The sequence below is a fragment of the Falco punctatus genome (genome assembly GCF_963210335.1).
Source record: "Falco punctatus genome assembly, chromosome: 16".
Classification (NCBI taxonomy): Eukaryota; Metazoa; Chordata; class Aves; order Falconiformes; family Falconidae; genus Falco; species Falco punctatus.
This window is the reverse complement of record NC_137596.1, coordinates 5,818,974-5,838,450: the sequence shown is the minus strand read 5'-3', so window position 1 is coordinate 5,838,450 and position 19,477 is coordinate 5,818,974. Positions and strand designations below refer to the sequence as shown.

The 19,477-nt window shown below is 45.1% G+C and overlaps 2 protein-coding genes across 15 annotated transcripts in view; one reads left to right on the top strand and one right to left on the bottom strand.

Annotated features, from left to right (window-relative positions):
• The window catches only part of HSPA8 (heat shock protein family A (Hsp70) member 8), a 240,724-nt gene that overhangs the window by 158,259 nt on the left and 62,988 nt on the right, over positions 1-19,477 (bottom strand). The gene's annotated exons all lie outside the window — the stretch shown is intronic.
• The window catches only part of GRAMD1B (GRAM domain containing 1B), a 107,346-nt gene that overhangs the window by 32,611 nt on the left and 55,258 nt on the right, over positions 1-19,477 (top strand). Inside the window, exon 1 of one of the 14 annotated variants that reach the window (XM_080366847.1) lies at positions 166-7,394. The exons of 8 other annotated variants lie outside the window; for them this stretch is intronic. In XM_080366847.1, the coding sequence (XP_080222973.1) occupies positions 7,084-7,394 (311 nt within the window). In that variant the 5' untranslated portion in view covers positions 166-7,083. Of the gene's footprint in view, positions 1-165; positions 7,395-16,715; positions 18,073-18,248; positions 18,268-18,447; positions 18,533-19,477 lie in introns of those variants that run through there. 5 more of the 14 variants (XM_080366848.1, XM_080366836.1, XM_080366840.1 and 2 more) reach the window with 5 other exon arrangements.

Here is a 19,477-nt window from a genome sequence, read left to right as displayed (position 1 = left end):
GGGGGGGGGAGCCGGCGTGCTGGCAGGAGCCGGCTTTGCTGCTGTATGACTGACGGTAGAGGGTGCTTTAGGGGCAGGCTTCCCGCTCCTGGGCAATGTTGTGCGAGGAGAAATGCCTTTTGGCAGCTTCGTTCTTTTTTTTTTTTTTTTTTTTTTGAAAGGATCTCGGGGGAGTGCCGAGTGAGAAAATAATTCAAGCTTAGAGATGCATCCGCCCTTTTCTGCGAGGTTTCTCTGTTGCCTGTGCTGCTGCTTGCTTTTACCGGGTTGTAGGCTCTGCTTTCCTGGGGGCTGGCGGGCTGGAAATCTGTGGGAATGGAACTGTAGATGGATCCAGATAGACTCGTGCGGTAGCAATGGCTTCAGCATGGTTTGGTGGGACCTGGGAGGCCCGAGACTCCCTCACCATTGAATGGTTGTATCTCCCGGCAGGGACCGCTGATCATGTCTTCATAGCAAACTGTTTGTGTTCTAGCACGAGCCTGCCACCAGTGTGACTTCCCTTGGCATCAGAACCCTCGTAAAGTGCAGGCGATGTGTCTGCAAAGTGTATCTTGTGCTTTTACCTCAGCAGGGTCTGAAATTAAGCATGGTTGAAAAGAGCCATGGCTTGCAAAGAGTGGGAAATAGCATTAGTAGTTATAAAACTCCAGCTTTTGAGCTTGCACTGAACTGGATGCTCTAGCATGGCAATATGGCATGCTGTGTTCCAGGAGGTAACTGTTCTACCTGGGGGTAGGAGTCTGTGATTTTAAAAAAAACCCAGCCCCTGTGGTGCTGTTAACAGATTGTTCTTACATATCTGCTAGAATTCAAGTAGAGTGTGAGTTTTTCCTTCTCACACTTGTTTCTGCTAAACACTGTATACTTTCCAGTTCCACTTCCCAGAAGCCTGGGTGAATGGTGGTGAACAGCTGCCCTGTTTTGCCCTGGAACTGGGTTGCATGTCAGTGCAGGTTTTGAGAATGTAGTGCCGGTCAATAAATTGTATGAATTACTTCTGGCTAAATGTTGCTCTATAAAGAGGAAATCATCCTCACTACCGGGTTTGCTCAAGTTTCAACTGCTTGTCACTGCAAACCCGCTTAACAGCTGTAGCACTTGAAAAAAAAATAATCACCGTTGGGAATGCTGAAGGGCCACTGGCATTGGAGTCAACTGTAAATGACACTATTTCAGTTATAGCTGTTGTGGCATTTTGGTGGACTCTAGCTTTTCTGTGTTGAAAAACACATTTTCAAAAACAAAAACAACAAAATCACCTTAATTCTTTTTGTCTGTACCTGTTTTTTGTAGTTTCTTGGTTTTAATTGCAGGAAAACATGATCTACAGTGTTGAAGCAGCATTTTAGTGTGAATGTATGGGAAACCTAATTATCTTTTCAGGAAAGTATCTTGAGTGAAAAATTTAGTTTGAACATTCTAAAATGGATATATCTTCGAAATTAGTTACAACGTAAATATTACTGGAATGTATACAGGTTTATTTGGCCTTACACCATGGCAAGTGCTGATGTTTAGTCCCCTGTTTTTTGCTGAAACCCAAATGTTCTTCCATGGTCTGTTTTCTTCTCTGACTTTGGGTTAGTTACCCCTGCTATGGTTGCTTTGGTGCCTCCAAGGGATGCTATTCATTTTACTTCTGTTAGGGTTAGCCTGAGCTAGCAGCAAACTTCTGAGAAGGTTTAACAGATTTATTTTCTCAGCCTGAGATGATGCCAAAAGCGGCCATGGGATGTAATACCAGGATGTTACTTCCATGGCTGCTCTGCCTCCATTGTGTTGCACTGTTGCTTCCTTTTCTGCTGGGGCACCTTTCAGGGTATCTCAAGAAGTGGCATTTCCTGATGTGCCAAAGAATGGCCCTGTATTTAGCACACTGAAAATAGAGTGCAGCTTTTACTATTTTGCAGTCTGTGGTGTTGATCTCGGGGTAATCAGTCATCCTCATGCTGAAGCTTTTCAGAACTGTTGATGGAATTGGAGACTGGTTTGTCCCCTGTATGCTCTGGGGCAGTTTGATTTGGGATCGTGACATGGTGCCGTGTCACCTCACAACTTTGCTTACATGGTTCTCCACTGAAAGCGGGAACCCTGTTTTGTCCCTGCTTCTTGCTCAGCGCCAAGGAGAAAAGAAATAATACATTGGGACAATGTGAAGCTAGACTGCTTCCTGGGAAAGCATGAATCACTTTCCAGGTAATCATCTAGTGGAAATGAGGAACATAAATCAGTCAGCTGATTTTCATTCCCCTGACATTAGAGAAGTTCTTGTTCTCTGTACTGCAAGTATGCACGTGGAAAGCCCTCAGACCTTTCAGGGTGAAGGTAGGGGTAGATATTGAAGCACCCGATTTACTTGTTCCATCTTGAAGGAAATGTGTTTCACTTATGAGCTGTAATGGGAATGATGACTGAAGCCAGAAAAGATGCCTATTTACAGTACTGCAGAGCTCTTTCTTAGAGACTATTTCCTTGGCTTTTATTAGATAGCAGTTGCTCAGGCTGGGATTGCTTGGTGAAGTATGTGTAAGGGGAAAAGGACAGCAGGATGCAAAATAGCTGGTATGTGAATAGAATAGTGCTAAATATTAAACACTGTTATATGACTTAATTTCTGTAGTTGCCTCTCTGCTTCCAGCTTCACCCAGACCCTGACAAGGGAGGTGGCAAAATGCTGCGTATCAACTACCTGTTTCTTGCCATCTGACCAGAATGCAAGAGAAAACCAAGACCTAATGCATTAGTCTGTCACTTGGTACAGATGTTCTTGCCTGTGCAGAGGGCGTATAAAGCACTGTTGTCATCTGGACAGTACCATTTAGAATTTCTTTCCTCCAAGTTGGAGGTCAGAAAAAAAAAAAAAGTAACTCTGGTTTTGTGTATTGCAGCCCTAACTTTTTTTTTTTTTTTTTTTTTAAATCCATGTGGCCTTGACAGTTTGTCATTTTAGGTCAGGAAAACATCCGGCCTCTTTTTCTAACTCTTTTTTTCTGCTGCTCACGATATCCAAGTCTTTCTTCAGTTTGAGAAAGTTCTGCATGGTTTTGACTTTGTTGCTGTTTTTAGTGCGTGTGCTGTATGACTTCCTCATCCTGGCTGGCAGTGGAAGCAACCAGAAGCTACAAGGGAGGCTGTATTCATGGTATTCTTGCTCTGGACTAGAAGTATTCAAAAAGTTACTGGCAGCAGGCCAGGATCCAAATTATCTTGTTTAATCCTTTTGAAGTTTATGAGAATTTTTCCGGGGGGGAGTGACGGGATGAGGTGGGGCAACAGACACAATGTAAACTTGTCTTACTATTATTAATTGTTTATACTTAGCAAATAATGAACCTAATTTTTTTGCAATTAAAAAAGGAGGTCTCTTTCCCAAACAATCAAAATGGCATTGCAATAGGCAAATTCTTTGACTTACAGATTTTATGGCTAGAAGGGAAAATTAGGAACACCTGATCTAACATCCTTGTATGAAGGGTGGTTTTTGGTGCAAACATACCTATGGCTCTAAATAGGTCAGATACAAGCTACTACAAAGAAGAGATTGGTATAGGAAAAAATCATAAGAAAAATATTGGGTTGAGGGTGGGGAGAAGGTGATCTGATGACTGAGAGATGGAAGGGAGCTGAGAACCGAACACAACGCTGAAAGATTGTGAAGGCAGTCAACAAAAGTTATGAAATAGCTGATGGAGGAGGGATTTAAAATAAAGAAGGGAAAGAGAGAAGGCAGTAGGAGCAGGCGTAGGGAGAAGTGTGTTGTTTAGGGAGAGGCCAAAGATGCAGTTTTGATATGGGCACAGCGGTGGCAATAAACAGAGCCACGAGAGTCACACCTGCAGCATCCTGTATGGCGAGAGGTATGTGGGTGGGGGAGGAAGGGCTGGGGCTGACTGGGAGGTGGGTTACAGAAGCTGTAGGCACCCTGAACTTGGTTGATGATCCTGGTGCTCTAGTTCAGCATTTGTACTCTGGAGATTACTGCCTCTCTCAGCAGAAGTGAAGGGCACCTCTGTATGTTTCATTGCTGCTGTTTAATTCGGAGATTTTGGTTAGGCAAGGGAGGGGAGGCCATGGTAGGTGAGACATAAAGGAGACTGTATTATTGTGGTGTTTTCAGGATTTTGTGATTGTTGATGTTGGCCAAAAAGACACCTGCTCTCAGAAATCTTTTACTGTTTTCAATGACTATGCTTGTTTTCATGTTCCATGAAAACAAACTAAGAGGGAAACTGATACTTACCTTTTTATTACTATTTTTGCTATTTTTTACTATTCATATGGAAAAATAAAGGAATTTTTACCAAAATAACAGTGGCTTGGGAAAGGTCTTTTTCATGCAAAACATGATAATCAAGGATCATTTGTCACCTATATTGGACATTTATACGATCCAAAACAACATATTGTTGAATGATTATTACAACCATGTACAGAAAGTTTTCTTACAACAGATAGTTCCACAGGTGAGTGAAAAACCGTGGATGATAGGGCTTACCCATTTTCAAAACAGGTCTGTAGCAGAGCCATAAATGGGCTTGTGTCTCTAGCCATAGTTATGAGTGTGCTTTTTTCTTTTTTCCCATTTTTCTGTTTTGTGGGATGGCTGCTTGGGATGGAGTAGGTAGATAAATTAGCTGTAATTCAGGTTGTGTGTGACTTCTAGGTATTCTTAGCACTGTGGAGGTAGACAAGGGTGGCTGTGCATAGCCTATTCCTCTTGATATCTACATATGCTCTTTTGTTATTAAAATTTAAATACCTTTTTTATTTTTCCCCCCCTGGAGTGGTCATGTGCAAAGGATGGAGAAAAAGGGAAGGGCTTGCCTGTGCAGTATTAGCTGACACAGATGGACCAGTCAAGTCAGTGTCGAATTGAGACTGTAAATAGCAGTGGCGGTGGGTCACCTGCTTGGGGTTCACTGAAGATGGTGTGTGACCCACAGTCCCTTCACCAAGGCTCCTGCTGCAAGGGTTTCAGAGAGCAGATCCAGCTGAACTGTGGCAGAGGTGGCTGCACCTGGCAGCCAAATGCTTAAACAGACAAACAGACACTTTCTTCTTCTAAGTGTCCTATCTCCATTGATAATTTCCTAACCCTCATGTTACTTAAAAAAAAAAAAAAAAAAAAAAAAGGAAAAAGTACATGACTGCTTATCTCTTAATACCTTTCTTGCCTGAGCTTTGATTTCTAAACATGTGACTCTGCAGCATTAGTCTGTCCCAGATTTGCCAAGCTTGCAGGTCTCCTGACCCATTTTGCAGCATTGTGATTTGCTTCCCTTTTTGACAACCTGCAGGCCACAGATAAAAAGCATCTCATGGAGGAAAGCTGAGTCCAAGCCAGGCATCTGATACAGGTTGGGCTTAATGAGGGCTGAATCTGGGATTACGTGGGGCCAGATTTGAGTGCGAATGTTTCCCATACTGATTGTCATGTCAAAATGAGTGTGCCCAGCTTTATGGCTAATACTTTTTGTCTAGAAAGAAACAAAAAGGTGTGTTGCAAAGTTTATGTTGGAAATGATTCATGTTCCATGATGTGCCTAGCATGGGGGTCCTGCAGGGTACGGTCCATCACTTTCCTTCACAAATGGAGTGGAAGACAGTTCTACACAGGATGCCGACTCACACTAGTCACTTCCTTCTGCGGCACCCGCTCCAAGCATGATGGTATTTAATAACGAAGCAAAGACTGCCACATGTCACAAGTGTTTGGGAAGCTATTTGGAGGGAGTTGTCACTGAGCCAGAGTTTTCCCTTTGTGACTTCACTCCCCAGAAAGATGTTTCAGGGTTACTTGCGCAGTTTCTGAAACTTCAGCCCCGCTGCCATGATCCTATTTCCTTTCACTTGTCCTGGAATTACCAAAGCCCTACAAAAGTCATTTTCTGCTGAATTTAGAACTGGAACTTTGCTTCTGTCCGTCTGTTCAGGGTTTGGGAGAATTAGCAAAAAGATCTCGTGCCTTTATTAAGCAAAATAGGAAAGTGGAGAAGCATGTGTCTGTTACTTCCCAAAGAGGATGTGGGCATCACAGTCTCAATGTTTCTTCAGGCGATGAGGACAAATGTCACAAAAACTTTGTAAACCAGAGCAGAGACTTTGAAGTAGCGTCCCCAGCACTCTCCTGTCCACTGAGAGGCGAATGGAATTGAGGTGATGATTTTACAGGTCAAAATTTTTGTATCGTTCCCCTTGAAGACATCAGCTGCGGTCAGTGGGGTGGAGGTGTGTGTTTGGGTGCAAACAAATGGCAAAAGAGCCATGACACCCCCCACCCCCCTTCAAGATTGGTAACATCTTTTTATAACTGACTGCCGCCTTTGTTCTACCACCCCGAAACTGTTGGATTGCTGTAGGGTTTGTGTTCACCCTTGGACCCTCCGAAGCTTCACTTCTTGGAGTTGTTTAGATGATCCTTTACTGGGAAGTAGTCAAACTGTAGATTATTTCGAATATACTGCCACGCTGCCTAACCACTCTGCTGTGGAGCTGTCTTTAGATACTGCAAAGTAAACAGAATAAATCCCAGGAAAAGTGCGGTGTATTGCAGGAAAGGGGGGGTGGGGGTGATGCAGTAACTGGCACTTCTTCCCCCTCCTGGTCCGGCCTTGCCCCTGCCCCAGCCCTCTGCGTGCAGCGGTACAGAAAAGCTGTACGATGTGGTGCGGGGGAAGGGGTCGTGGCCCGGGGGTGGGAAGTAACGAGTAGGGACGAGCCCCCTCTGCTGCCTGGGCCGCTGCTGGCACCAGGTGCCGTAAGATACTCGCCCCCCGCGTTGCCTCCGGCGCAGGACGGTGCCCGCTGCCCCGACCCCTCCCCTGGCTGCCGGCAGCCGCTGCCCCTCCGCCCGCCCGGGGCTCTGCGGTCGGGGCGGGGGTTCGTGAAGCGCAGGGGGAGCGCGGGGGGCCGGCGCCGAGTGCCCTGACGGGCCGGGCCGCGGAAGGCGCCTTCCCCTGGCTGCGGCCGCGGGGAGCGGGGCCCGGGGGGAGCCGGGCCCGGGGGGAGCTGGGCGGGCAGCGGGGCCGTGCCCGGGGGGAGCCCCGCGGGGCGGCGCGGCGGGCGCAGGGCTGCCATGGCATGCTGCGCGCCGCGCTGTCCTGCCCGTGCTGCACATGCTCAGCAGAGAGCGGGGCGGCTCAGCCCCTGGCGCTGCTAGTGCGGGGAGCCCTGTGCCTCTCGGCGGGGGGCTGGGGGGGCGCCCGGGGCGGGAGGCGGCCGTGCCCCGGCGCGGGGGGCTCTGTGCATGGGGCTCGGCGCTCCCCGGGGGACGCTCGCCGGCCGGGTCTCCTCCAATATGTCCTGGGACCTCTGGAGCTGTCAGTGGGCAGACAAGGACACGGGCACCGGATTATCGTGACTGTACTAATGAAAGGGTTCAAGCTCGCCTGGTAAGCGGAGCGTTGGGGCGCGGGGGACGACGCGACCACCCCGCTTCCCGAACCGTGTCTCTTCGCCGGCCCCGCTGCGGCGCTGCCGGCGGGGGGAGGCGGCGGGGCCGGCGCGGCCAAGGGATGCGCTCCGCTAAGTTGGCCGGTGCCTGCGCCGCAAAGCCGGGGCCGCTGCAGCAGCGCCGGGGGGACATCTGTGCGGGCTGCCGGGGGCAGAGCCGGGCTGCGGCGGGGGGCAGCCGCTGGGGAGGGCATCGGGGGTGGATGCGACGGCGGGCCGTTCTCGTCCGGGCATCTCTGCATCAGGACTGTGATGCCGTGAGCCTCCCTCTGGTCTGGCTGCATCTTCCTCCCTGCTGCCGCCACCCCTTCGCCTCCGCTTCCCAGCTTTCGCTATGGTTGTGCATGAATTTGCATCTGTGTGCACACGCATAACACCCGCACACGTGAGCGTCTGGACTTGGTATCTATTTGCAGGCAGAGAAAATAAGCGTGTGCGGGTTTTTTTCTGAAGCGAGGTGGAGAAAATGTGTTGAATCTGATGTGCGTGCAATGGCTCCTGCTCAGCTTGTCCTTTAAATAGCTGCTTTTGGGGACGCACCTTGTTGGCATGTTTCTGTAATAATGTGTTAAGAGTTGGGAGTCGAGAGGACTAACAGCTTCCTGGAAGGTACTAAAAGTGTTCATTAATTCTTTGATCGGTGCTGGGTGTTTTGGGGGAAATCTCTCCAGGTTTGGGCAAGTGGGTAGTGAAAGAAAATGTGTGGGTGAAAGTCGATCAACAAGGCTGCATGTGTATCTAAAACGTTTGCACATAAATATTTTTGTTGGTTAAGTTCGTGTTTTATATGGGTAGGTAAGTATATATGTATGTAATATACATGGATGCAGTTATCTAATATAAACTTGGCCAACAAAGATTTATATAAAATCTCAAGTATATCAAAACTGTTCTAAATCTACAGTATGCCAGAGCTACTTAGCTGGAATAGTCTTTGAATTACTGTGGTGGAATTGATTTAATCAGAACTTTATCAGATGGGAACAGTTCCATAGTTAATAGTGGAATGTGGCTTTGTAATTTGGGTTGAAATTGCAAAGTGGATGACAAGAGCAATGTGAAGGCCTGATTCTTAATCCCTTTTTTCTGTAATGAAAAAGGAAATAATCATAGAAATAACAGCCTTCCTCTCAAGTGTGCTGTTTTGCATCAATATGAATTTTGTACTTTGAGATCCTTGCCTGTAAAGTGTGAGAGAGCAGTGAAGTTATTCCTCGTTTGTTGTTTTATTTATTGCCGCTTTTTTTTTTCCCCTGTGTAAAAAATGAAAATACTACAGCACAGCATTAGGAAGCATCTTGTACTGGGCCCCAGGGGACTGACTAGAGCCAGGGATGACTCAATAGGTCATCTCTTTTTCTAATTTCTGTAATTTTGTCTTTTATTTAATTACACTGAGAGCCTCTGAAATTTTCCTATGCATACATGGCGCTGTGCAACATAGACTGTAGAAACGATGTAGCCATTAGCATTTGAAAATCTTCCACACTATTTTTTTCTCTCTTTACTTTTTTATATGTATATAGATATATATAACACTCAACTCTTGCACTGATTTGCTGCTCTATGTGGTATGCAGTTGGGCTGATGAGTTGCATAATAGCTTAGCGTACTACCAGGAGAGCAAAGCATGTGTTATAAATGCCGTGATCATGTGTATCTGCAATAACATGGCACCCTACTGCATTCATTTCTGTACCCATCCATGGGCAACACTGGGTGTTTTTGTTAATTGTGTCACTGGAGAGCTTTTGCATACCCGGTTCTATCACACCATTTATCACAATTAAGGTCGAAGCCAGCATGGCAATTTTGTCAGGCTTGAGAGCTAAGCAAGTGAGGCTGCTGGGTTCAGGAGCTGGATGGGGGGACGCAGGAAGAAGACTCCTGTGCGGGTTGAAATGCCAGCGGTGCTTCAGTAGGTGACGCTCTCCCTCTTGAGTTTTCTCCTCCTCGGGCTCCTGGCAGGGTCCTAGGGGCACTGTGCTGTCCTGGCTGCCTGTGGTCTGGTGGGGAGTGCGGTAAAGGTCCTGACGGGTTCCTCTGGCTCTCCTGGAAACACTTGAAGAGTGCTGACCAAGCCCTGCTTGGGCTACCTCTTCAGCATCCACTCCTGAATCTTTCCCCGAATCCCCAAGAGAAACAAGTAAATTGTTCTGATTGCTTTCTTTAATTAATAAAAGCGTGCAGCATTTTGGAGCTTTGCAGTAGTTACTCTGTTCCCTCTCTAGGATGTTTATAGGCAGTTTTACTTATTTAATTGTGCTGCAATATCTAGGCACAGAAAGGTGAGTTAAGGATGTTATTTCAAATCCTGTCTCTTCCCTGAGTATATGCATTTGTCACCAGTGGGCTGATTGGCGTGGTTCTAGAGGAGCGTAGATCTAAGTACAGAATAGAGAGTTCCCTGTTCTTTGCTCTTTGTCAGACTCGGTTGGGTTACACAGCCTCCAATATTTGCAGTGAAATGGTTTTGCAGGGTTAGTATTTGGCTGAAGATAGAACCGTGTCAAACGCGTGCTATACGAGCAGACCTTTTGGTCCTTGCTATAGAAGTGGTGACTCCAGTTCTAGATGGCACTTCTGGGGTTAATGCAGATTTCCTTATGGAGCTGTTCTCAGAAAGACACATGATTTCTTTCTGTACCAGGAAGGGCAGTAGCACAGGGACAGAATGCTGTCAGCAGGAGCAGCCCACTCTGACCGTTAGGAAGACGACTTCCTTTTGCCCGATTTTAGACCACCCATTCATTTCGTGCTGTTAGACTGCACACAATAATGTAGTGTGTTTTACCGGGGAACCTCTGGCCACCTCTGAGTCTCAGCCCAAGCTTGTTTTGGCGCAAGGCAATGTGCTGATCTCTAATACGATGTCATGCGTTTTTGCAGTACGCCACCTAATTCTGCCCAAAATGATCTCATCACCATCTGGTATCATATCACAGCATAGCTGCATACCATGGAGTCATTAGGTGGTCACAGTACACTGCAGTACAGCAGAATCCTGCTGTGTAACCATTATAGCTTTATGACATCAAAACGTGACTGTATTGTATCACGACGCGAGGTCCTGATGCACTAGTGCAGCACCATGCTGTTACAGCACCCTGCTATCAGAAATGGTACTGCAGTCCCCTGGTACGTTGTTGTTGTTGTACGACCGCATACGTTTGTCTCAGCAGAGCCTGGTATCTTGGTTTAAGAGGCCACGTTCATGTCACAGTGTCATACTTTAATACCATTGCATATGTTTTTTACATTGTGGCGTGGTACTGTGGGAGAGAACTTTTGCTTCCAGTCTTACATCACTGTTATCTCATAGATCCTTAGGGACTATCACGAGCCAAGCCCCGAGCTTTAAATTTCAGAAAGCCAGAAACTACAACAGCAGGGCAGGCAGGCTTGCCGTCCCCTCAAACCTCAGGCAGTGCTGCTTGCCGTTAGCGCTTTCCCTTGTTTAGGAGTTTTGAAGCGCTTGTAATCCAGCATAGATGGGCAATAATTTGGATCTTCTATGCAAATTCAGAATCAAATGACTGAAGAGTCTTTCAGGGACAAAAGCAAACTGGTAGCTGAACTTGATGTCCTGTAAATGGGGTACCAAACAAAACTCTGCTCATCTGATTTTCCTTTTTATGCAGTTCCTTCTGAATTGCTTGTGCTGATTTGTTGATTGGAATAGTTCTGAGCTACAGAACCTGCTATATGGAACCTACAGAGAAAATAAGGGCCAAAGGCTCTACCTAAAAATAAAATCTGTAATTCATTTTTCTGCTAGTGCCTGTGGGTGAGAAAAAAACCTCTCAATGTTCCAACACCCTACTTATCTGAAGGAAGGATCTATTCTATAGTTGTGGGGGTGGGATGGGAACTAGGTAGGGTTACAGAACAGCAGAGCTAAAATTAGAAGTTGTTTGATGTCAGGGAGCAGTGAAGATTAACATTAGGCAGTTTCAGTTATGCATGTTGCAAGGCTGCCACTTCAGAAGTTCGTTGTATCTAGACCAGGCTAACGACATCTGCTCTTCCAATTGGTTTGTCAGTGTCTCAGGGCCAGGAATATGTAAGAGGAGGGGGGTTCCTAAGCTATCACACCAGTCCTGCACAGCTCCGTCCTTACGGTCTAGTCTTGCAACTTACTTGAAGTCTAAAATAACAGGTTAGTGAAAAAGAGACAGGAGAAATGCATTCAGTCCTCAGTTGTAGAGAATTAGTACTTGCTGTAATACAAAAAGGTGACAAACGTGGGTGTTTGGGCTTCTTGCCTCCTTATTACATAGAGAAAAGATGAAGGCGTTTAAATCACTTTCAATTTCATATTGATACTGCAGAGACTTAAATAGGTACCCTGTGCAGTGAAAATGAACTTTGTTCTATTGCGTTGTAAATGAAAGATGAATTTCCAAATCAATTTTTCCTCACTTTTTTGGAGAAGGCCAGCTGAATAGTTCCTTTGGAGTTACATAATTGTGCTGTTGTGCATGTTGTGTAGTTTGACCTTCACATTAGAGGTTAAAATGTTATGTTTCAGTGGGTTTTTTTCACCTCTGTCTTCATCGATTCTTCTGCGTCTACATCTTTCTTCTTTGTGCTTTTTATTCAAAAGGAAAAAATAAGTGCTGATAATCCTCCGCTAAAAACCATCAGAGATGACCCACATACATATAAATACGGTTCTAGCATTTTGGAAGGAAGAGGCTTTCGCTTCTTATAAATTCTGCAAATGGATTTTAGGAATCAGAACGTTCCCGTTTGCTGCCGATGCGGTAGGAAGAGGAAACCATATTAATAGGTTGCTCATCTCTCCCTGCACCCAGAATATTCTGAACATTTTGACTGAACTTCTGTCCGTGAAATACAGTTTCTATCCTTTCTCTCTCAACAGGAAGAAACATTATGATGTTGTGTAAGGTGACCTGAAGAACAACGTTGAGCAGTATTGGTAGATTTATTTTGTTAATGGTTCTGTAGTACAGTGAAGTTGTAAGTAGCAGGTTGTGTGCTAATTTATCTGGGCTTTTCAGTAGTGAGAAGTGATAGTAAGCAGTTAGGGGCCTAATCCAAGTCCACTAATGTCAGGGAAAAGTTTTGAGGCAATTCACTTGGCTGGACTGTATTTGTAGTCACACAGCCAGAAATAGAACCAAGAGCAGCTCGTTACTAGTTTTTGTCCTGGACTGCATGCGGCTGTGCTGAATTAATACCTTCAGTGGTAGTATGGTATAAAGTACAAGTGAAGTGACTATTTCAGTTTAAAAAAAAATAAAATACAGTGGAAGGGGACTATTTGGAGAAAAACCGAGTCATTATGAAGTCCTTGGTCTGAGATTTGGTTTGCTGTAGCTCTGTATGATGATAGACTGGCAGAAGTACCCCTTTCGGGTTTTTTTGTTTGTTACGTGGTATGCTTTTGACATCAACTTTTGATGTCAAATGGGATAAACAAATACCATTTCATTCTCTGGTATGTATGTGCTTATTAAAACCTCTCTGAGGGCAACTAGACAGAAGAGTTCTTTGACTTACACCATGAAGATGCTGTGCTGTGCAGCGTTTGCTGCCAACACACAGAATCTCTCCTTCAGATCTCTCCTTGGGCTGCAGATTATTTTGGCTAATTGAATCCTTATAATTTGTTTTGCTTTAAAATTGCCTTTTCTGCTTATCGGATGGTAAAATCACCTTGCTCTCTCTCTAGTCCTTCAGCAGCCTCATAAATGTCAAGTGAAGGGCAAACTGCTTGGAACGGTTCTGGAATTCTGCAGCCATTATTTGCTCAGGGCCTTCAGTTGAGAAGAATGAGGCTGCAGTGAGGTTCTCTGGAGATTCTTTCCCTCTCATATGCAGAAGGAAAAAGCATGGAAAGAGGAAAATTTCTCAGGAGGCTGTGGATAAAATTTAGCAGGTACTATTTCTCTCTTTCAAAGCTAACACGTGGAGCTGAGACTGTTGTGTGCCGTTTAACTGCTTGGTCCCTTCAGATGAGAAGCAAGGTCCTGGCTGTCGCAGTTGGAAGTCACGAGGGGCCAGTTTTGTGCCTGGATCTGTCATTGACCAGTTGTATCATCATCTTGCCTCTGCCCAGTTTCCCAGTCTGCAAAATGAGGCATACCATTTGTCTCTTCCTCCTCCCCTTGTGTGCGCTCTGACTGAAGCAGTTTGATATTTACACATGACAAGTGCTAGAAAAGGGCGCGCTGAACACTGTTCCGCAGTTTGTAAGCATGTGATTCACCCTCTGTGTGTTAATAGTTCCATTGAACTAAATGGAAACACTCGTATACTTAAAGTTTCTTCTTGATCAAGGCGATTCTGCTCAGCAAGTGGGCACGGTTAAGGCCAAATGTTGCCATCAGAGGTCTTGTGGCACGTTATGCAAGAATCGCTTGTGTCCTGGTCAACATCTCTTCTGCTTAATCACATTTGCCAACTGAAATTCCTCTTAGGAACAGGACTTTTCTTTGCTCTTTATTCTAAACTAGTTAGTGGCGTTCTTTCGGTTGATTAGGCAGCTGCTGTGTTTATGCTTGTATCTTCTCTTGCATGCCTCTGATTTCAGTCCTGGGTAGAAAGTGCATCTTAATGGCAGACTCCCCTTATTATTATTATAATTGATACTTACTATGAATGGTAACTGCTAATTTCAGTATTTTGAATCCGGTGAAAGTAAATTATATAAATTGAGATATAATAGCAATAATAGTATTGAAGTATAAAATATTGAAGTTCAGGAAATGGAGAGACCAAAACAAATGCTGCACACAAATCAGTAGCTTTTCTTTTCCTTCGCTAACTCTCATATGCCCTTGCAGAGCCACATGTTGAATACAAGATGGTGGAATGTTCTCTGAGCTTCTCCTTTACTAAAGTTTTACGTCTGGCCGGCTTTAGGTTTGTGCTGCTGATGATACTTTTTATATTTTCTGGTGGTTTATTCTCTGTAACTGTTTTTCGTGGACAGAATGCTCTCTGTGGTTACAGCCAAGTGACCTGGGGGTAGATCTCTGCGTTCTTTCAGCTAACAGAAGATGTAAAATGCTGCCGTTCTCATTTGACAACATCACAACCACTCTATGTGTATGGCAGAGCAGCAGAGGAGGAGGAATTTGGGGTTTTTGTTGGTGGCTTTTTTTTTTTTTTTTTGGTGGGAGGGGTAGGTATATATTTAGGGTATATATTTTGAATCATTTTCAAACCACTTGGAATACCAGGTTTGGAAGAATGTGGCTTGACCGCACCTAATTTCAGGCCTTGGAACTGGAAGAAGGAAAATGGAGGAGAAAAGGAGTTGAATGAGGAAGACTTGGGGGGGGGGGGGGGGAGAAGGGAGGTGTATATTCAGGAGAAGCAAAGATTTGCTAACAGAAAAAACTGTCCATATATGCACATAATATAAGGGACCAGATTAGCTGTAAGGTGGGGGAGGAAGGACGACTTGTTTCTCTTTAGTGTGAGAACAGCTCTCTAACTAGAATAGTTGCTTTAATAAAATACTAAGCAAACGAGGCTGTGTTAAATGATAGGAGGAAGAGATGGCAAGGTCTGAGGATTCCAGAGAAGTCGTTTGGAAGGTCTCATGCCTTACGTGTATGGTGATGACATGTGAAGTGCTGTGAACCAAAAGGTTTGCACTGGAAACAGAGGCATTTTAGAAAGCTGGTGGAAAATTAGAGCTGTAATTTCAGGGTATTTCTGATGCTGTAGGAATAGAAATAAAGCAGCTACAGAGGTCTGAAAAAAGGGCCCTCTGCTCATGAGGAGATTGGGTTGTGGCTGTGCAGCCCTCAAAACTGGAATTTATTTTTTTCAGAGCTGTCAATTATTAAAAAATGGTGTACTTATGTGGTGGCCTTCAATCTGATGGACATTTTAGGAATGAGGTTTGGGAGGCAAACTGTTGCTTAGCTGTAGGCTATGAAAGAAGGGATGTGTCTAGGGGTTGGAGCTTAGAGAATCTGAGCAGTATTCAGTGGCTGGTTCAAGGCAGCAAAAGTACATCATGGCTTTGAATGCCTGTTACGTTATTTTTCCAACCTTTCTAATGGGAAGAATAGGTTCCCCATTGATTCTTCTGAGTTTCTGTTTCAAAGACAGGTGATAGCACAACTGAGTTTTGAAATGGATCCGTTTCTAAGACAGTGCTGTTTTACAGTGAGAGAGGCCCTAGAAGAAGGGCCTTGCTGTGCTGGGAGATTTTCGGGTGTGTCCAGTAACAGGTTGTATCCTGAAGGGTGGTGGAAGTGGTGTTGGTCTTGGTTTGTAGATGAGGCACACGGAGATTACAGCCATTTTTACTTTTAACGTGTTTATTAATAGAGGTATACTAGAAAACTCCCCTACTGGAATCTTGGCTTAGTTGAGCAAAAACTTGTTACAGCTTAAAACAGTTCTTTAAAGGGAACAGCCTGCATTGATGTAAGAGCTAGCATCAGAAATGCAAACCAGCCAGCCATATCCCCTGTACGTCTCATAGGTGACTTGTCCAAAGTCACAAGCTGAATCCATGCAATTGCCCCACAGCAAGCTATGTCTTGCTCATATTTGGAAATACCAGAATTGCTATAAGGACATTTGTTCTTTCAAGGATCACAGCCCAAATCAAGAACTTCAGATGATTTAGGTGTCGCTCTGCAAGATTTCCCATGTGAAACTCAAAATCATGTGGATATGTTTCTCTTGGAGTTTTTGGGAACAAAAATACAGTAAGTCAAACCAATTACCTAAATTGTAATGCTCAAAGAGCTGTAACACCAACCAAATGCAAACCTTTAGAGAGTCTTGCATTGCTAGCAAACAGCAGCAAAAAAAAACCCCAAAAAATTGTTGGACTGGGCTGCTGAAAATTGGGGTATATATTTTGGGGCTTTATATATTAATATATAAAGTATATATTGGGGCTGAAAGTTTTGGAAAGCAGAACTAGAGACAGAAAAAATAATGGTGGAATTCTGGCATTGATCCATGCTCCTGCCAATGTGGGACAGTTCCCTGTTTTGTTTTTACTAATGGTTACCTAATGTTGTTTATAAACATGACAAGTGAATGGCTTTATACCATTTCTCTCGTGCTCTTGACTGCAAGTATTTGACTTCAGCCTAATTGTTTCCCTCAATATTATCACATTGCTCGTTGTTATATAACCTTTTAATACGACTTCTGTTTCTCTTTGATATTTACATTCTTTGAATATTTGTTGACTACTTTGTTTGCCCTTTGAGGTTTTTTGTTTTGGTCTTTTCCCCCCCATAAATAAGCTTCGTGAATAGTGTGATGTTTTTGTTGCTTTCTTTTGAACTTAGTGCTCTATAAAAATATCTCTGTGGTTACATGGCACCCTTATAATAAAGTTCCTGATAGAGATGAACTGATCATCCAGAGCAAATATTTCATCACCTTCCATGAGGTATGATTGATCAGACTGTGCAGCTCTGAATCACGTTAGTCTTTCCTGCTCCTGTATCATTTTGCAAGAACATGTCTAATTTGCTTTGTGCTCGTACCCTGCATGCACACTACTGAGCTCTGCTGCTTTCTTGCTTTCTCAATTCTTTGAATTGCTGGGCATGACTTTGTGTTTTCTGCATTATACCTGTTTGGAGTAGGTACAAAGTCAAGCTAATGTTCTTCATGCTTTGCCCAGAAGAGAATCCGTCACAGTCTCTGTTTATTTTTCTTGTGAGACAGGTTTTTGTATGTGTTTTTATATGCACTTTCAATATGAGTCACATTGCTACCTTCTCCATTTTATAACCTCTCTGTAGAAGATGGTCTTTCAAAGGGTTTATATTTGGAAATAACCCGTGTGTTGTCAAATATTTCTCCTGTTGCTGGCTGTGCTGCCTGCTGTTGTATGAGGGAGGTTAGACGGTTTGTGCTGTGTCTGATAAGGTTTAGAGAAGGGTGCAGAGTCCCTCTAGCTCAGCGAGATGAGGAGTCAGTATGTTTGCAGAAATGACTGAGTTGTCAGAGTGCTTTGTGGGAGTAAGGAAGTTGAATCCTTACTGGGGTAACTGGGATGCTTAGGTCCATGCTGACTGTTCTGCTCCTTTGTCATCACGGAAGTACTCCCTGGTGTTTTTTTACAGTGGGGAATAGAGGGATATTTAATAAAACTCTTCTAAAGTGCCCCTGCAAAAATGTTCGGGATGCCAGGGATGTGCAACAACATGAAGAGGCTGTACCAGGGCAGTAGACAGGTGGGTAAGAGCAGGAGAGAAGTCGTCCTGAAATTTTACAGCTGTCGTCAGTGGATGGAGTGAGGAGCAGCCAGGGTTAACTGAGCTCCAGTGATGAGGGCTCCAGGGCATTCTTAAAGAGACAGTGGGTGCTTTTCTTTCCAGTGGGCAGCAGCCAGTTCAGATGCCAGAGCTGGGTAGCAAGTTGCAAAGGCGGCTTTGTTTCTGCCATGCCAAGCTGTTATCAGAGCAGGGAATCTTTTTGTCAACTACTTTTGAAAGCATAAAATGCATCGGAGCAGTAAGATTCTTGAATGGTTTAATGATCTCTCCCCCCGCAGAATTGCTTCTGTCTGCATTTTAAATGGTGGTTTCGGAATCGGAGAGCAGAGGAGCAGGGAGGACACGCAGCTGCGCCCCAGGAAATGCGATGTGGTAACAGGTGGCGATGCGATCATTTAGCTCTTCATTTTCCATCTCCCAGGCAGGCAGGAGGACTCCTTCCTGTGGGTGCAGGTTCTTTTGTGTTCCTGCGTGCATTGTGAGGTCAGGCAGTTCCGCAGGAAAAAGGATGCCCTGGCGCAGTGCGGGGCTGCGACCCGGACACGCAGGGTTTGGCTGAGAAAGGTGGTGGAAGGTACGGGGGTGTGGGGGGAGAAGCTGAGCAAGATTCTTATGGAGCAATGTTCTGTCTTCGTGGGAGCAGGGGCTGGACTGAGTAGTAGCTCTTGAGTGTTAGTGAGTTTCTGGGTAAGCCCAGCAGATTACAGGAATCTGAGACCATCCTGGAAGAAAGGTCAAGCAAGGTGAAGAAAGTCAGTCGGTGAGAGTGGGGATGAATCCAGTGTGTGTGAACGGGTATCGGGCTTGGAAATCGGAGGTGGCTCAGGAGGAGGCTGAAGGTAGAGATTGGGGTAGTGCTTTGGGGAAGGCTTTAGGAGGCTGATTTTGGTTGGGATAAAAAGATCGGAACAGTCCAGAGGAGTGGAGAAGCAGGCATTACTGTAACTGGATTATAGGACACAGAAGCCCACGCTGCACCAGCCAGTGCTAAAGAAAGAGATCGGACCCTTTTAGGGTCCTTTTCCTCATCCTTCTCTTCAAAAATCTACTCACAGGTCTGAGCTGTTCCAGCTCAGTACAGTGTGGAGTAGGGAACGGAGGGGTGGTGGTGGTGGCGGTGGAGGGGATTGAAGGAGCGGGGCATGTCTGTACCAGGAGAGCGGCTGCAGCCCCTGGCACGGAGCAGCCGATGTGCATTTTGCTCTCTCCAATGGCGGCCATTGAAGCTTTATCCAGATGTCAGGGAATTCTGTCTTTGTGCTGAGCTTGCATAGGAACAGCGTATATGAGGGTTGTTGCTCAATTACTGGGAGCAGAGGGGGGGGGGGGGGATGTGGCTTTCTCATCTTCAGAGTGGTATCCAAAGAACATAATTTGTTTGTGTTGGGTTTGAGGTGAAATTTTGCTGCTGCTTGTCCCCTGGTGGCTACCTTCTCAATGTAACTGGAAGCACAATGGCACGATATTTTACCCTTGTCCTGAAGGGATAAGAAAAGGAATATGCATAGATAATGGAGGCAGTACTGTAAGGATTCCACAGGGACCTGTAATTAATGGGTGATCACCCGTTTCTGTTGTTTTTTGTCTTTGTGAGTATGGTAGTTTTCCCCTGGTCAACCTGTTGTTTTGCTTTTCTCTTCATCCTCTCTTAAACTGGGCACTGAGATCTCGCAGCTGGGCTGCATTCAGACCCTAATGCTTGAAGGTGGCTCCGTGGATTGTGTAGGGTTTGAAATTAGTGCAGCCTCATCATGCCTTTCCCTGCACAGCTGAGGTCTTGCACT